General features: G+C 42.6%; 1 protein-coding gene across 1 annotated transcript in view; it reads right to left on the bottom strand.

The window, feature by feature from the left end:
* TRPC1 (transient receptor potential cation channel subfamily C member 1) overlaps positions 1–16,678 on the bottom strand; it is a 147,672-nt gene that overhangs the window by 32,310 nt on the left and 98,684 nt on the right. The window contains exons 11-12 of the mRNA XM_073579104.1: positions 12,007–12,208; positions 7,094–7,288 (exon numbers count right to left, since the gene is read on the bottom strand). Coding sequence (XP_073435205.1) covers positions 7,094–7,288; positions 12,007–12,208 — 397 coding nt within the window. The remainder of the gene's footprint in view (positions 1–7,093; positions 7,289–12,006; positions 12,209–16,678) is intronic.

Raw genomic sequence — 16,678 nt, 5'->3', positions numbered from 1 at the left:
AGACCCCTGCACAGGACTGAACCTGCACCAGACGGATCCTGCGCCAGCGACAGGACATCACCGGCTACAGGACATCACTGATTATATATACACAGCCATCTATATAGTGTGATGTCCTGTAGCTGATGCAGGATCAGTCCAGTGCATATACCATTACACCATGTGTAATGTCGCTGCACAGTGCTGGTATATGGTATACTGTGACTACAGACATCAGATCTTATACAGTATACGCACTGTTTTATGTGTATATATATATATATATATATATATATATATATATATATATATATACATACATATATACACACACAATTGTGTAAAAAGGTGTTTGAGAAGAATCAAATTTGAAGCAACAAGGAAACAGCACTTTCCCTGGAGTCCAGAAGTACAAGGTGTTCAGTGCTCAGAGACATGGCCTAGGTAAGGTAGGCTGAAACCAACCACCACTGAAATAGACACTGAAGTTGAAATGTCAAGACTGGGCCAAGAAATATCTGAAGACAGATTGTTCAAAGGTTTCATGGACTGGTGAGATGAGAGTGACTCTTAACGGACTAGATGGATGGGCCTATGGCTGGATCAGTAATGGGCACAGACATCCACTTTAACTCAGACTCCAGCCAGTTGGAGGTGGGGTGCTGTTATGGGCTGGCATTATTAAAGATGAGGTACTTGGTCCTTTTCTGGTTGAAAATGGATTCACTGTCAAACCCCAAACCTACTCCAAGATTTTGTTTGACAATTTCTTCAACCAGATATATAAAGAAAAGTCTGCATCTTTCAAGAAAAGTGTATAGCAAATCTATGAAAAGTCTATATACTCAGCATTTTGCTTTTCTGGCTTTTTTTTCCATTTTTGTGGTCAGCGGCATTTTTTAAGATAGCATGGAGTTTTGTTCTGGCAGTTTTTACAAAAAGACATCTCAAAAAGAAAATGCATGTACAAATTGTTACAAAATAATGAGCAACACACATAAATTCCCCAAGTTTGAAAATGATTAAAAAATAGTTTATGAAGAAACTCTTTTTGTTTTTTGCCTTTTTAAACCAGTTGACAATGGAACATTGCAATTATCATAATTTTCATTGATGTGTATAATGTGCTTTTTAGGAAATCTGCATCATTCGATTTTTATATCCTATGCAATATTGCTTGTGTAAGCTTCTTTGAGCAAGCTTCTTCCACGCTGCATTCCTACAATAAAAACCTTGATGCATTTTTCTTGACTTCTTGGAGGGTTAGCTGACTGTGAAATCTAAGGTTAGAACATAAATTGGATACATATTACGCTATCTGGGAAGTTTAGGAAATGATTACTGGTCTTAGGGATCATACTCACTGGTGCGAAAATCGGATGAGTGCAATCCGATTAAAAATCGGATCGCACTCTGACCAATGTTAGGCAATGTGTGACATCTCATTTGCGATTTTTTTCTCAGCCGAAATCGGACTGAGAAAAAAATCACAGCATGCTGCGATTTGCTGCGATTTTCAGGTGAAAATCGCCAATGCAAGTCAATGGGTGCGATAAAATATCTGAGAGCACTCGCACCATGCGAGTGCTGTCCGAATTATACGCAGCGGTGTCCTTTGAAAAAAGCCGACAATTCATATGCGGCTACTGTACGATCACACTGACATGTTAGAATAGAATAAATAGTACAGATATATACACACAGAATACACAGATATATATGTGTGTGTCACTGACATGTGTATGTATATATATATATATATATATATATATATATATGTGTGTATACATCTATTCTATCGATTCTTTTTTGAGCTGTGTGTGTGATTATAGCCGCATATGAATTGCCGGCTTATCTATCGATCTACCTAATATAAATACATATATATGTGTGTGTGTGTCACTGACATGTATATATGTATTTATATTAGAAAGATAGATAGATGATAGATAGGAGAAAAGCCGACAATTCATATGCGATGTACAGTAACATCACACTGACAGCTCAGAAAAGAATAGATAGAATAGATATATACACATAGAACACACAGATATATACATGTCAGTGACACCAACACATATATATGTATTTATATTAGATAGATAGATAGATAGATAGATATTTAGATAGATAGATAGATAGATAGATAGATAAGATGCGGCTATACAGTAAAATCACACTGACATGTTCTGATACAAAAGATATAATACATGTATACACATAGAATAGGTGTATCTATATATACATATATATTTTGAAAATCACAATGACAGCTCACAAAACACTAGATATAAACACATAGAATACATACATATATACAGTATATACACATGTCAGTGACACATACACCTATATATAATATATAATATATATATAGTGGTGTAGTGACCACTGTGTCCGCTAGGGGGCGCTGTGTGGGTGTCCCAGGAGAGAGGATGAGTGTCAGGATGCTGAATGATCGTTATGTAACCCAAGGTAGGTGGCCTTGGGATGGAAGCTTGAATATGTGTGTTGATCAGCAGAGGTACTGCTGAGCTTTTGCTACACTGTGTCAGAGAGAGCTTTCCAGGTAGCTGGTGAGACGGGCAGGACCAGCTACCTACAAATCCACCCAGTAGTGTGTGTTTAAAAATGCCTATAGTAAAGATTATGTGTGTGTGCTTGTAGGACCTGTGATGAGGTCATAGCCATGTGATCCGGTGGGCATGCCTACGGACCATATAAGTTGGCCAGGGTAGGTCGCATGAGTGAATGCTTGGACCCGGTTGGTCCGTTTGGAAGGTCTCGCTGGAAGATGTGTCTGCCCTCCTGAAGTGCCTGTGTGTATAATGGCTGCACGTGTCTGAGAGTTCCCAGAGGAGGGAATGGATGTCTGCAGCGTGGTGAAGCAACCATGAGGTGAGATAACTGTGAGGCTAGAAAGCCTGCGTATTGGACATTGCTTAACCTGTGTCACTACAGGGTTAAAAGAGTGGAGCTCTGTCATGGACGCTATGCTGTTTGATATGAACTTTCTATTGCTTTGGGTTTAGGATGCCTGAATAAACCGCATGGACTGTTATTGTTTTATGGAAAACCCATGCCGGATCTGGTTATTTGGCGGCAAAACGAGTATCCCCAACCTTAATAACAAGCGCTACCTTACAATATATACATAAAATAATATATATATATATATATACTGTATATATATATATAATTTATATATAATATATATATATATATCCATTTTATATATATATAAAATATAATATATATAGAATATATATACATAATATATATATATATACATACACACAAAATAATATATATAATATATTATATTAAAGATATAGGGAATATATATGCATACAATATATATATATTATAATATCTATTATATATTTAATATATTAATATTTTATATATACATATCATATATAATATAAATATACTAAAAATCTAATATATATATATATATATATACCTACCGTATATACTCGAGTATAAGCTGACCCGAGTATAAGCCGACCCCCCTAATTTTGCCACAAAGAACTGGGAAAACTTATTGACTCGAGTATAAGCCTAGGGTGGAAAATACAGCAGCTACTGGTGAATTTAAAAAATAAAAATAGATACCAATAAAAGTAAAATTAACATCAGTAGGTTAAATGTTTTTGAATATCCATATTGAATCAGGAGCCCCACATAATGTTCCATACAGCTCATGATAGCTCCATAAGATGCTCCATACAAAATACACCCCATACAATGCTGCACAAAGGTTAATAATGGCCCCATAAGATGCTCCATAGAATAATATGCCCCATATGCTGCTCCATAAAGGTTATGGCCCCATAAGATGTTCCACAGATTATGCCCCCATAAGATGCTCCATAGATTATTCCCCCATATGCTGCCCCCATAAGATGCTCCATAGATTATGCCCCTATATGCTGCCCCCATAAGATGCTCCATAGATTATGCCCCTATATGCTGCCCCTATGAGGTGCCCATACTTTTGCACCGGTCAAATTTTGTTTAAATGCAGATTGCACATTTTCTGTTAGTACAATAAGCCTCATTTGAATCCAGAAATATAACTGAGTCCATCAGTTATTAGATATATGAAACTGAAATAGCGGCTGCAAAAACCAAAATTGTTATAAAGAAAAAAGGTTAACATTAATAGGGGTGCCCAAACTTTAACATATGACTGTATAATCTATACATATAAAATATATATATATATTATATGTCAGAGACATATACAATTACCGTAGTATAGTGTTGGTGTCTATAAATAATAGGTGGACCCCACAACATTTTGTTCCTTGAAATAATCATGTATTAAATAAATACATATCCATAATGTAGAACCAACATTAGAATAATTGTATTTGTCACTAACATGTATATATATATATATATATATATATATATATATATTATATAAAGCTCAATGTGGGTGTATGTATGTATGTATGTATGTGTGTATGTATGTGTGTGTATGTCCGGGATTGGCATCCGCACCGTCGCAGCTACAGCCACAAAATTTGGCACAGTCACACGTCTGGACCCCAAGAGTGTCCTAGGCTATGTTGTGAGGCAAAATTTTAACCCCGCGCGTTCCTATTCACCAAACAATTTTGCCCCTATCTACATAATGGGGAAAAAGTGTGTATGTATCAAGCCCCGCCCCTCATTATGATGTCATAATGGTTGCCATGGCGACGCTGATGTCATCATAGGTTGCAAGCCCCGCCGCTCATTATGATGTCATAATGGTTGACTATGGGATGGAGGGTGTGTGATGGGCATATGGGCACTGGACTATGGGATGGAGGATATGTGTGACGGGTATATGGGCACGGGACTATGGGATGGAGGATGTGTGATGGGTATATGGGCACTGGACTATGGGATGGAGGATATGTATGACGGGTATATGGGCACGGGACTATGGGATGGAGGATATGTATGATGGGTATATGGGCATGGGACTATGAGATGAAGGATGTGTGATGGGTATATGGGCACTCGACTATGGGATGGCGAATATGTATGATGGGTATATGGGCATGGGACTATGGGATGGAGGATGTGTGATGGGTATATGGGCACTCGACTATGGGATGGATTATATGTATGATGGGTATATGGGCACGGGACTATGGGATGGAGGATAATTATAATTTGCTATATCTAACCACAGTTAGTTACTATGCCCGGGCAGCGCCGTGCTCTCCAGCTAGTATATATATATATATATATATATACATACATATACTAGATGTTGGCCCGATTCTAAAGCATCGGGTATTCTAGAATATGTATGAGGTTTCTTTATGAAGATTTAATAATAATGCAACAATGCACCCCCCAATCCTGGTATGCATGGTCCTCTCACCCCCAATCCTGATATGCATGCTACCCCTCACCCCCCAATCCTGGTATGCATGGTCCTCTCACCCCCCCTTTGCTGGTATGCATGGTCCCATCACCCCCCCTTTCCTGGTATGCATGGTCCCCCTCACCCCCCTTTCCTGGTATGCATGGTCACCCTCACCCTCCTTTCCTGGAATGTATGGTCCCCTCACCCCCCTTATCCTGGTATGCATGGTCCCCCTCACACCCCTTATCCTGGTATGCATGGTCCCCCTCACCCCCCTTTCCTGTTATGCATGGTCCCCCTCACCCCCCTTTCCTGGTATGCACGGTCCCATCACCCCCCCTTTCCTGGTATGCATGGTCCCCTCACCCCCCTTTCCTGGTATGCATGGTCCCCCTCACCTCCCCTATCCTGGTATGCATGGTCCTCTCACCCCCCCTTTGCTGGTATGCATGGTCCCCCTCACCCCCCCTATTTCCTGGTATGCATGGCCCCCCTCACCCCCCATCCTGGTATGCATGGTCCTCTAACCCCCTATCCTGGTATGCATGGTCCCGCTCACCCCCCTTTCCTGGTATGCATGGTCCCGTCACCCCCCTTTGCTGGTATGCATCGTCCCCTCCCCCTTTTCATGGTATGCTTGGTCCTCTCACCCCCTTTCATGGCATGCATGGTACCCCTCACTCCCCTTTCGTAGTATGCATGGTACCCCTCACCCCCCCTTTCATGGTATGCATGGTACCCCTCACCCCCCTTTCCTGGTATGTATAGTCCCCCTCACCCATAGGAAACTGCACACATACAAAAAAAAAATTTATACACACCCATCTTTCCTGTGGTCCAGCGCTGTCCCGTTCTGTCGGAGGCTGGGGGAGGAGTGAGGCACTGGCGCCGGAGTATGCGCATGCCCACACCGCACTGTCCGGCGCCATTTTCCTGAAGACTCACTGCAAATGTGTTTTCAGGAAAATGGCACCGGATAGCGCTATGCGCATGCGCGTACTCCAGCGTCAGTGCCACACTCCTCCCCCAGCCTCCTGCCCCAGTCACCTTAAGAAGAGAAGCGCCGCGGCAACGCTCCTCCCAGTGAGGTAAGTATGGCGCTGGAGATCTCGCGATCTCCGGCGCCATACCCATTATCATACAGAACCTGTCTGTTTGTCACGGAAATCCTGCGTCGCTGATTGGTCGCGGCCGGCCGGGCTCAACCAATCAGCGACGCGGGATTTCGGTTACAGACAGACATGATAAGACGATTATATATATATAGATATATATATACATAGTATGTACTCTATGTGTATATATGTACATATAAAAAACTAAATGAAATAAAATGGTTTACTATATGTAAACCATGTCTCATATCCTGTCGGCTTTTGCAATTATTTTACAAAAGCCGACAAATGAATTAACGGCTATTCTGCTATCTTTCTCTCTTATGTATATATATATATATGTGTGTGTGTGTGTGTGTGTGTGTTTTGAAGGTTTTTTTTTTTAAACGATGTGTACAGTGTTAGTTTACGATGCTATTTTAACATGAGTTTTTACATGGAGAGGACTGCTCTATGTAAAATGTCATGTTAAAATTGCATTTAATACGGATGTCATATTGAAAAATCACACTGAAATCGCATGACACTCTCATGACACTCGCATGACAATTGCATAGAATCGGTCCGTTTTTTTCATCCAGAAAACGGACCGTTTTTTTTCTCGCAAATGGGGATGAGCCCTTACCTTGAGACTGTTCTGTCGCTTGACCCTCCCTGTTGAAGTATGGGAACAAATCCATTTACTCATACTGTTAAACAAATAGCAGATAGTCTTTGGAGATGGGATAATATTGAAAGGTGGAGGGAGCGTACATTTGTCATCAAAATAGCTCAGCCAAAGCTTGGCCCGGGCAAACTTCCACTCTTTATCTTCATGATTCTAAATACAAAGATACAAAGAGATCAGACATTGAAAGAAGTTAGGTCTTAAAAAAATTATACACCCAAAGTTTATCTGTACTGATGGTTTGAGCTTTAATTTTCTAAACACTTGAAGTGATTGACTATTGAATACAGTCATTGTTGTGTAAAAATAAACCAAAGTATAACATAGGGTACATAGTGTAAACTGAGTGTGAGCAGAAATTACATCTCCAAGGTCTCAAATAAAAAAAGGACAAACCAGGCTGGTCTGAGTACTACCACAAATAATAATCCAAAATGTAGTGCAATATTTTATTATGTAACGATAGCTGAAAGCAAAAAATAGCTGTGCATATACAGCTCTGGCAAAAATTAAGAGACCACTGCAAAGTTTTCAGTTTTTCTGATTTTTCTATTTATAGGTATATTTTTGAGTAAAATGTAAATTCCTCTTTTATTCTATAAACTATTGACAACATGTCTCCGAATTTCCAAGCACTAAATTTTGTATTTATTTTCAGAAAATGAGAAATGGTCAAAATAACAAAAAATGCCGTGCTTGCAGACCTCAAAAAATGCTAAGAAAACAAGTTCATAATCATTTAGAAACAACAATACTAATGTTTTAGCTCAGGAAGAGTTCAGAAATCAATATTTTGTGAAATAACCATGATTCTTAATCAGAGCTTTCATACATCTTGGCATGCTTTCCACCAGTCTTTCACACTGCTTATGGGTGACCCTATGCCACTCCTGGTGCAAAAATTTAAGCAGTTCTTTGTTTGATGGCTTGTGACTATACATCTTCGTCTTGATTAGATTCCAGAGGTTTTCAATGGGGTTCAGATCTGGAGATTAGGCTGGCCATGACAGGGATTTGATGTGGTGGTCATTCATCCACACATTGATGACCTGGCTGTGTGGCATGGCACATTGTCCTGCTGTAAAAAACAGTCCTCAGAGTTGGGGAACATTGCCTGAGCAGAAAGAATCAACTGTTTTTCCAGGATAACCTTGTATGCTGCTTAATTCATCCGTCCTTCACAAAAACTAACCTGGCCAATTGCAGCCTTGCTGAAGTATTCCCAAATCATCACCGATTCTCCACCAAATTTCACAGTGGGTGCAAGACACTGTGGCATATATGCCTCTCCAGGTCTCCGTCTAACCATTAGACGACCAGGTGTTAGGCAAAGCTGAAAATTAGACTCATCAGAGAAGATTACGTTACTCCAGTCCTCTATGGTCCAATCCGTATGGTCTTTGGCAAACTTCAGCCTGGCTCTCCTTTGCTTCTCATTAATGAAAGTCTTTTTTCTACCTTTACATGATTTGAGCCCTGCCTCTAGGAGCCTGTTACGAACTGTTCTTGCCGTGCACTTCACCCCAGCTGCCATTTCTTTTGTAGGTAAATTGATGTCATTCTGCGGTTGCTGAGTGACATTCGAATAAGATGACAGTCATCCCAGTCAGTGGAGAGTTGTTTTCGCACTCTGCCGGTCTGTAGCTTTGTTGTCCCCAATGTCTGCGGCTTGACCTTGTTGTAATTGACTGAATCTTAGAAATTTCAAGGATGGAGGCAACATGATGCTCACTGTATCCCTCTGCTAGTAAAGCCAGAATTGAGCCCTTCTTTTCTTCACTCAAGATTTTTCTTTTCAACTCCTTTGTCATGGTTAAAAGTTACTTTTTAATTCCTATTACTTTTGGGATATTACTAGCACTTGTTTTGCAACCCAGCTTGTCCTATTGCAAGAGTATTGTGTACACCACAGCAGGGTTTTTTATACTTTCCGTCGTTAAATAAGATTTGGTTCTGGTGATCACCTAATCAGAAGTACATTAAGTAGAATGAGGTGTACTCTGGTGGGAATTCAACTGACAATGGAATAGAATGGCTGTCAGACATGTAGAGAAGCTGATTTTTATAAAACTGTGCAGTGGTCTCTTAATTTTTGCCAGAGCTGTATACAGAAAAAGAAGAAGCGGCAACAGGCAGCAATGTCTCCTGGTGTTTGTCTTCTATATTTAAATATATATATGTATGTATATATATATTTATATACAGCTCTGGCAAAAATTAAGAGACCACCACATCAAAACCCTGTCATGGCCAGCCAATTCTCCAGGCCTGGACCCCATTAAAAACCTCTGGAATGTAATCAAGAGTATGATGGATAGTTACAAGCCATCAAAGAACTGCTTACATTTTTGCTCCAGAAGCAGTGTGAAAGACTGCTGGAAAGCATGCCAAGACGCATGAAAGCTGTTTTTAAAAATCATGGTTATTCCACAAAATATTGATTTCTGAACTCTTCCTGAGTTAACCCCTTTACCCCCGAGGGTGGTTTGCACGCTAATGACCTGGCCAATTTTTACAATTCTGACCACTGTCCCTTTATGAGGTAATAACTCTGGAACGCTTCCATTGGATCCTGGTGATCCTGACATTATTTCCTCGCGACATATTATACTTCATGTTAGTGGTAAAATTTCTTTGATATGACTTGCATTTATTTGTGAAAAAAAACAGAAATTTGGAAAAAATTTAGAAAATTTCAAAATTTTCCAACTTTGAATTTTCATGCCCTTAAATCACAGAGATATGGCACACAATATACTTTATAAGTAACATTTCCCACATGTTTTCTTTACATCAGCACAATTTTGGAACCAAAACTTGTTTTTGTTAGGAAGTTATAAGAGTTAAAAGTTAACCAGCAATGTCTAATTTTTACAACACCATTTTTTGGGGGGGGACCGCATCACATTTTAAGTCACTTTGAGGGGTCTATATGGTATAAAATACCCAAAAGTGACACCATTCTAAAAACTTCACCCCTCAAGGTGCCCAAAACCACATTCAAGAAGTTTATTAACCCTTCAGGTGCTTCACAGGAATTTTTTGAATGTTTGAAAAAAATGAACATTTAACTTTTTTTCACAAAAAAATTACTTCAGGTCCAATTTGTTTATTTTCCCAAGGGTAACAGGAGAAATTGGACCCCAAAATTTATAGTGCAATTTTCCCTGAGTACGCTGATACCCTATATGTGGGGAGAACCACTGTTTCGGCGCATGGCAGAGCTCAGAAGAGAAGGAGTGCCGTTTGACTTTTTCAGCGCAAAATTGGCTGGAATTGAGATCGGACGCCATGATGCGTTTGGAGAGCCCCTGATGTGCCTAAACAGTGGAAACCCCCCACAAATGACACCATTTTGGAACCTAGACCCCCCCAAGGAACTTATATAGATGTGTGGTGAGAACTTTGAGCCCCCAAGTGCTTCACAAAAGTCAATAAGGTAGAGTCAATTTTTTATTTTACAAAGGGTAACAGAAGAAATTGGACCTCAAGTGTTATTGTGCAATTTGTCCTGAGTACACTGATACCCCATATGTGGGGGTAAATCACTGTTTTGGCGCATGGCAGAGCTCGGAAGAGAAGGAGTACCGTTTGCCTTTTTCAACGCAGAATTGGCTGGAATTGAAATCAGACGCCATGTCGCATTTAGAGAGCCCTGATGTGCCCAAACAGTGGAAACCCCCCAATTCTAACTCCAACTCTAGCCCTTACCCTAACCCTAGCCCTATCCCTAATGGGAAAATGGAAATAAATACATTTTTTTATTTTACTATTTTTCCCTCTCTAAGGTGGGAAAAGGGGGGTTTACACTGGGGATGCGCTGCTGAGAACAATGATTTTTGTTCCAGCATAAATAATCCAATCACTCAATGAATATGCAGCATTTTGCTTGTTTAGTACAGTACACCCCATAGTCCTACAAATATTATAATGTGCACCACAGTCCTTCATATTGTAAAATTCACACCACAGAGTCCTCCATATAATATAATATGCCCCATAATCCTCCATATAGTATAATACACTCCTCATAGTCCTCCATATATTAAAATACACTGCTCAGTCCTCCACATAGTGCTCCATATAGTATAATGCACCGCCATAATTATCCATGTAGTACAATTCACTTCCCATAGTATAATGCACCCCATAGTTCTTCATATAGTATAATGTATTCACCATAGTCCTCGATACAGTATAATGCAGGCCACATAAAGAATAATGCATCCACCCCACAGAGTGTAATGCAGCCACCCCACAGATTATAATGCAACCACCCCACAGAGTATAATGTAACCCCTCCATAGACTATAATGCAGCCCCCCTCACATAGTATAATGTAGCCCCCTCATAGAGAATGATGCAATCACCCCTCATAGAATATAAATATTATACATCCCCCTATAGAATATAATGTAGCCCCGAATAGAATATAATACAGACCCGTATATGTTGCAACTGTTTAACAGCCACAAAACAAATAGCCGCAGGGATTCGAACATATTATCCGAGCAAACCCGAGCTACTTGGATAACTACCGAGAATGCTCCAATAACACATTATCCAAGCACATTTACTCATCAGTACTGTCACAAGTTGAAAATAGAATGCCATAAAGTCAGTCTTTTCATCCTTTTCATAAATAAACGTTGTCACAAATACATCTGAATCACATTTTATAATATTATTTCATTTATATATCACTGCTAATAATTTTAAAAATAGGAATAATTGACATACCATGTAACTTAATGACTAGCAACTACATCTGTGGAATATTACTATGTATATTCAACAACTTTTCTATTTAGCATCGTGAATTAATAAGCTCATTTTGACACTGAATAAATGGAAATGTGTAGATAACTTACAGCTATGAGTTGGAAACTTTTGTGCAGCATGGCCACGAGAAGCTTGGTCAGTACAATCACCACCACCACATTGTATGTACCGACTATTACTGCCCCCACAAATGACTGAAGTTCATCATTGAAGCTAAATCTCGTCACAAAAAGAGCTACATGTGCCAACGAGAAAATATACCAGAACAGAGCATAACATGTCAAAATAAACCTGGGGAAAACAGAAAAAAATAAGTAAGGTTAGGTAGCAAAGTGTAAATGTCCCTCTGCTAACATCACTTGTATGCACAAATAGTCATCATATATGGTGCCAAGAGTATTTTACATAAATAGAAAATATATAATGGATGTAAGAGAGAGATGTGGCACCCCAGGAGTCCTGTTGCCACTAGCATTGCCTCCCTCACAGGGGGTGATGTCATGCATGGAAGCAAGGATGGTTCCCCTTGCCGGGTGGCGCCAGCATCCAACACTTTTCCTGACTTCAGACCAGAAGGGGAGCTCTAACACCCGGTTTCAGGAGAGCTTCCCTATAGGTTCTGGCCTGGAGGCGGGGTTAGTCAGTCTGTGAGAGAGAGTGAGAGAAGAAGAAGGGAAGTGAAGGAGAACCTGGGGAGTGGAGCTGTGACCAAGCTCACCCCAGAGCAGAGCACTAGAAACCAGATGCTGGAGTCCGTGGCTGCGTGGGTACAGACGTCCCAGCAGCTAAATCCGGAGGGCAGGGGACTACAGGTCTCCTGGTTCCATCAACCACCTGTAAGCACAGCAGCACCCTAGAGCCCGGAGCCACCACAAAGGAGCGACACCTGTAGTAGGCTCAAGCTGCCTGCCATGTGGGCAAGGACTTAAGGACAAGAAGGAGCAGAGGCCCAAGCATAGGTTTAGGCAGCCAGGACCTCAGAAGACAGCGCATTAGGAAGGCCTCAAAACCCATCTGGCTTAGGGGAACCTAAATTGATTCCAGGCTGCCAGGATCTCCATACCAACTGCTATCAGTGCCCTGGTCTGCATTTCAAATCACCAACTAAAGGTAAAGGAAACTACAACTCTTGTGTCTTCAGTCATTCCCCACTCCCTCAGTCCTGCACCCCAACATCCACGATCCCTTGTAAGAACTTTACCGGTAGTCCTGGGGCCCTGCTCCACCTGTGGAGAGCAGAACCATACCAGCTGCATCACCATCCGCCCTAGCGGTCTCCTTACGCAGTCTCGGCCATCCATTGCCGAACACCACAGGTGGTGTCACATTAAATCCATTATAAACTTTCCCTCAGCATTTTAATTGCATGCCCAGGGCCACGGGCCGGGTCACTGCTGCCGTGACATCCCCCGGAGAATTGACCGGCCCGGAACGAGTGCCCCACGGCCCTGGTGGGCGCCACAGAGACACAAGTCCTGATTATAAATTCCAGAATCAACATTATTATAAGATGCAGCAGATATGACGTAACCGCGAGGTGATGAGAAAATTGGTGCAAAACTCCAATGATCAACAATCTGTGGTACTGCAACAGCCCCTAGTTGATGAAAGAGGAAAGGAAGAGGGCACTGGGAGTAGATTGGAGCAGTCATGTGAAGGACATCTGCTGGGCAGTCTACAGAGTGAGAGGGCCATCCAGGCACTATCTGGAGAAACCTAGGTATCACCTAATCTACCTTTACACCCAAGCAATCAAATTCTACAAAATATAAAATTAATTATATTCCACCTCTTAGTGGTGAACAGTGGGGGGAATTAAAAATGAGAATAAGTTATTTTATTATTTTAAAAAAGTCTTTGATCTCATTCCTAAAAAAAATACTTTAATGTCGTGTTAAATATTCATGTGCTACCCTACTCACTCCACTTCAGAGCCGATAAGATACAAGACGCATTTTGAATAGATTCTGTTCTGCAGTACCCAGCATCTGCTGCTCCACTTGAATGGAGGCAACTGGAGAAAATAACAGCTGATTGGTGGAGGTGCTAGGTGTCAGACCCCCCACCAATCTGAGATTGAAAACCTATCCTATGGATAAGTCATCAATATCTTGTAACCAACTCATTTAACTATAGAGAGAGTCACAGCTGCAGTACACAGCATGCAATATTTTGGACTGCAGCTGTCACATACATTAAGCTCTGTGTAAAACCAGACCTAATTAAATACTGGGCATTATTTTTGCCCCTAACAATAGAAGCGTCCCTATACAGTCTGATATAATGATATATTCTATTTTGTATAAATTATTGTCTATATCTGGTAGCACCGTTATATTATGGGTTCACCTATTCCCTCAACGTCAACTCGGTGAGGAAGTTCATGCAAAATGTGCATTGGGGCACAACCCTGGGTGCATCTTGTGCATGAAGATTTGGTATTATTAATTTAACTGTGTCTCTCTTTTCATTGAAGAAGTGTGGCGCTCCCAGGAGTATGGCCGCCACAGAGGCTTTGCCTTCCTCCAGAGAGGGTAATGCCAGGCTTGAGAGCAATGACGGTTCTCTCTCGCAGTTAACCTATACATGCAACACAGTTCCACTCCAGGCCAGCAGGGGGTGGCTCTGAACCAGAATTAAGGGGAGGAGTGCTCTCTGAGGGCCAAGAGGAAGGAGTGGGTAGTTAGTGTGAGGAGGGTGAAGTGTGCAGACGTGAGGAAGAAGCAAGGAGATCGAGCAGAGAGGAAAGGCTCATCTCCAGTGAGGGCGCATGAACTGGAGCCTGGTCTCCACGGTTGTATGGATATAATTGTCCTGCAACAGACACCAGAGAAGTAGTGGGCTGTAAATGCACTACTCCCATCTAAGACTTGAGGGCACAACAGCAACATTGATAGTGAGCCGGGACTTAGGAGAAAGGAGTCCCCGAAACAGGCTACAGCTGTCTGCCGTACAAGGAGAGTTCTTGGGAACATCTGTCAGGAGTAACTTCAGTGTAACTCGGTACTGGAGATCCCTCAAATAAGCGCTAGGAAGGAGACTGCACAGCCCATCTGTTGAGAGAGAATCCCTGAGTTGCTTCCAGGCTAGCCTGCTCCGGTACCATCTGTAATCAGGACCCTGGACTGCATTTGCCAAGTAAAGGTACAGAAACTGCACCCCGCTGTGTCTTTGTCTGCTTCCTACCCTTCCGGAACCGCTACATCCCCGTGTCAACCACATCTACACTGCCTTGGGACTACAGCTTCACCTGTGGGGAGCTTTTACATCTTTGCTGCACCATACTCTCAGTCTCAGCGGATCTGCATGCAGCGTCGGCTTAACACCTCCCTTGCCGAACACCACAGGTGGCGTCACGAACTATTCATTCAATTAACTACATTCTACCATTCAATCTCCCTGTTACTTGGGCGCCCAGGGCCACGGACCGGGTCACTGCTGCTGTGACACATCCCACTGATACCGGCCCGGTACCAAGTACCCCACAGCCCTGGGAGGGCGACCCAACTTGGCGTCACGAACAGGATTACGGAGCCCGGTATCTCCGGGTCCTGTGTGCCATAAACTGTGCTTGTGTAAAAGACTGTGTTGGCGCCATTGCCGCGCTGCTTGGCGCGCGCGGGAAGCCAAAGAGGCGGACCTTCGTGGGTGGATCCCCTCCGAGAGCGAGAAGCAGTTAAGTCCCGCGCGGGAAGAGGAAAACGTGCGAGAGAGGTGGGAGGAGCTGAGGCCTACAGCCCGGAGCAACGGGCCTGCGAAGCAGCTGCCGATCAGCTCACACAACCCCCCGACCCTGGCTAACGTTAACTAGGGGGGTAAGAGAATGTCTGTGCCCCGCAGCAATGCAGCGGCGGATGCCGCCGCTCACTCCTCAGCACCGCAAGGAGTAGCGCCCACCGCAGCGGTCCCCATAATGCCGCTGTCTATGTCCTACCTTCCGGGAGCCGTGTGGCTACCGCAGTACTCGGGTGAGTCACATACCCTGAGTGAATTCAAAGAGAGACTGTGCAGTTTGTTTGAAGCATACCCCTGTCTGAAAGCCACAAAGTGCACATCCTTATTGGACAGCTAACGGGTGCAGCACAAAGAGAAGTGAAAGCCTGGCATGACACTGACAAAGAGACTGTTAAAAAGATCCTGGCTAAGCTGAGAAGCACCTTTGACACTCGCAATGCAGCTGAAATCAAGATGCGATTTTTTGGATGCAAGCAGAGAACGCAGGACAGTATAAGGGACTATGCTCTTAACCTGCAGGAGGCGCTGCGAGCAGTTAAGCAAGTTGATCCTGACAGTGTGAAGGAGGAAGATAAGCTGTTAAAGGAGCAGTTCATTGAAGGACTCCTATCCAGTACCCACAGAGGACAGTTGCGCATCATCACCCTGCAAAACCCTGATCTTTACTTTGCTGATTTCAAGGACAGGGCTATTCCGGTACTGCAGGAGCCAACTGACAGCCGTCCAGCGCCCCCTAGGTGCCCAGCGATCACCTACCCTCAGGAAGCAACATCTTTCCCTTCCATCCCTGTGGAGGCTGATGCACAGACTCTGGATAAAGATCCAACTGAAGAGCTGCGTCTTCAGGTCCAGGAGTTGACCAAAGGAACGGCTGCACTTACTAAAACTGTGCAGTCCCTGCAAGTGTCCTCCAAGGAGAAGATCCAGCTTGCCTCCAGTCCAGAAGATGTCCCGTGGCTCTGGAAGAAGAGGATTCCGCCACTCCGAGGGAGAACCAACGATCGCTATGACCAGGATGGACGTCCC

This window comes from Dendrobates tinctorius, unplaced genomic scaffold (assembly GCF_039654945.1).
Source record: "Dendrobates tinctorius isolate UK_male_01 unplaced genomic scaffold, ASM3965494v1 ptg000060l, whole genome shotgun sequence".
Classification (NCBI taxonomy): domain Eukaryota; kingdom Metazoa; phylum Chordata; class Amphibia; order Anura; family Dendrobatidae; genus Dendrobates; species Dendrobates tinctorius.
This window is presented reverse-complemented; position numbering and strand designations above follow the sequence as displayed.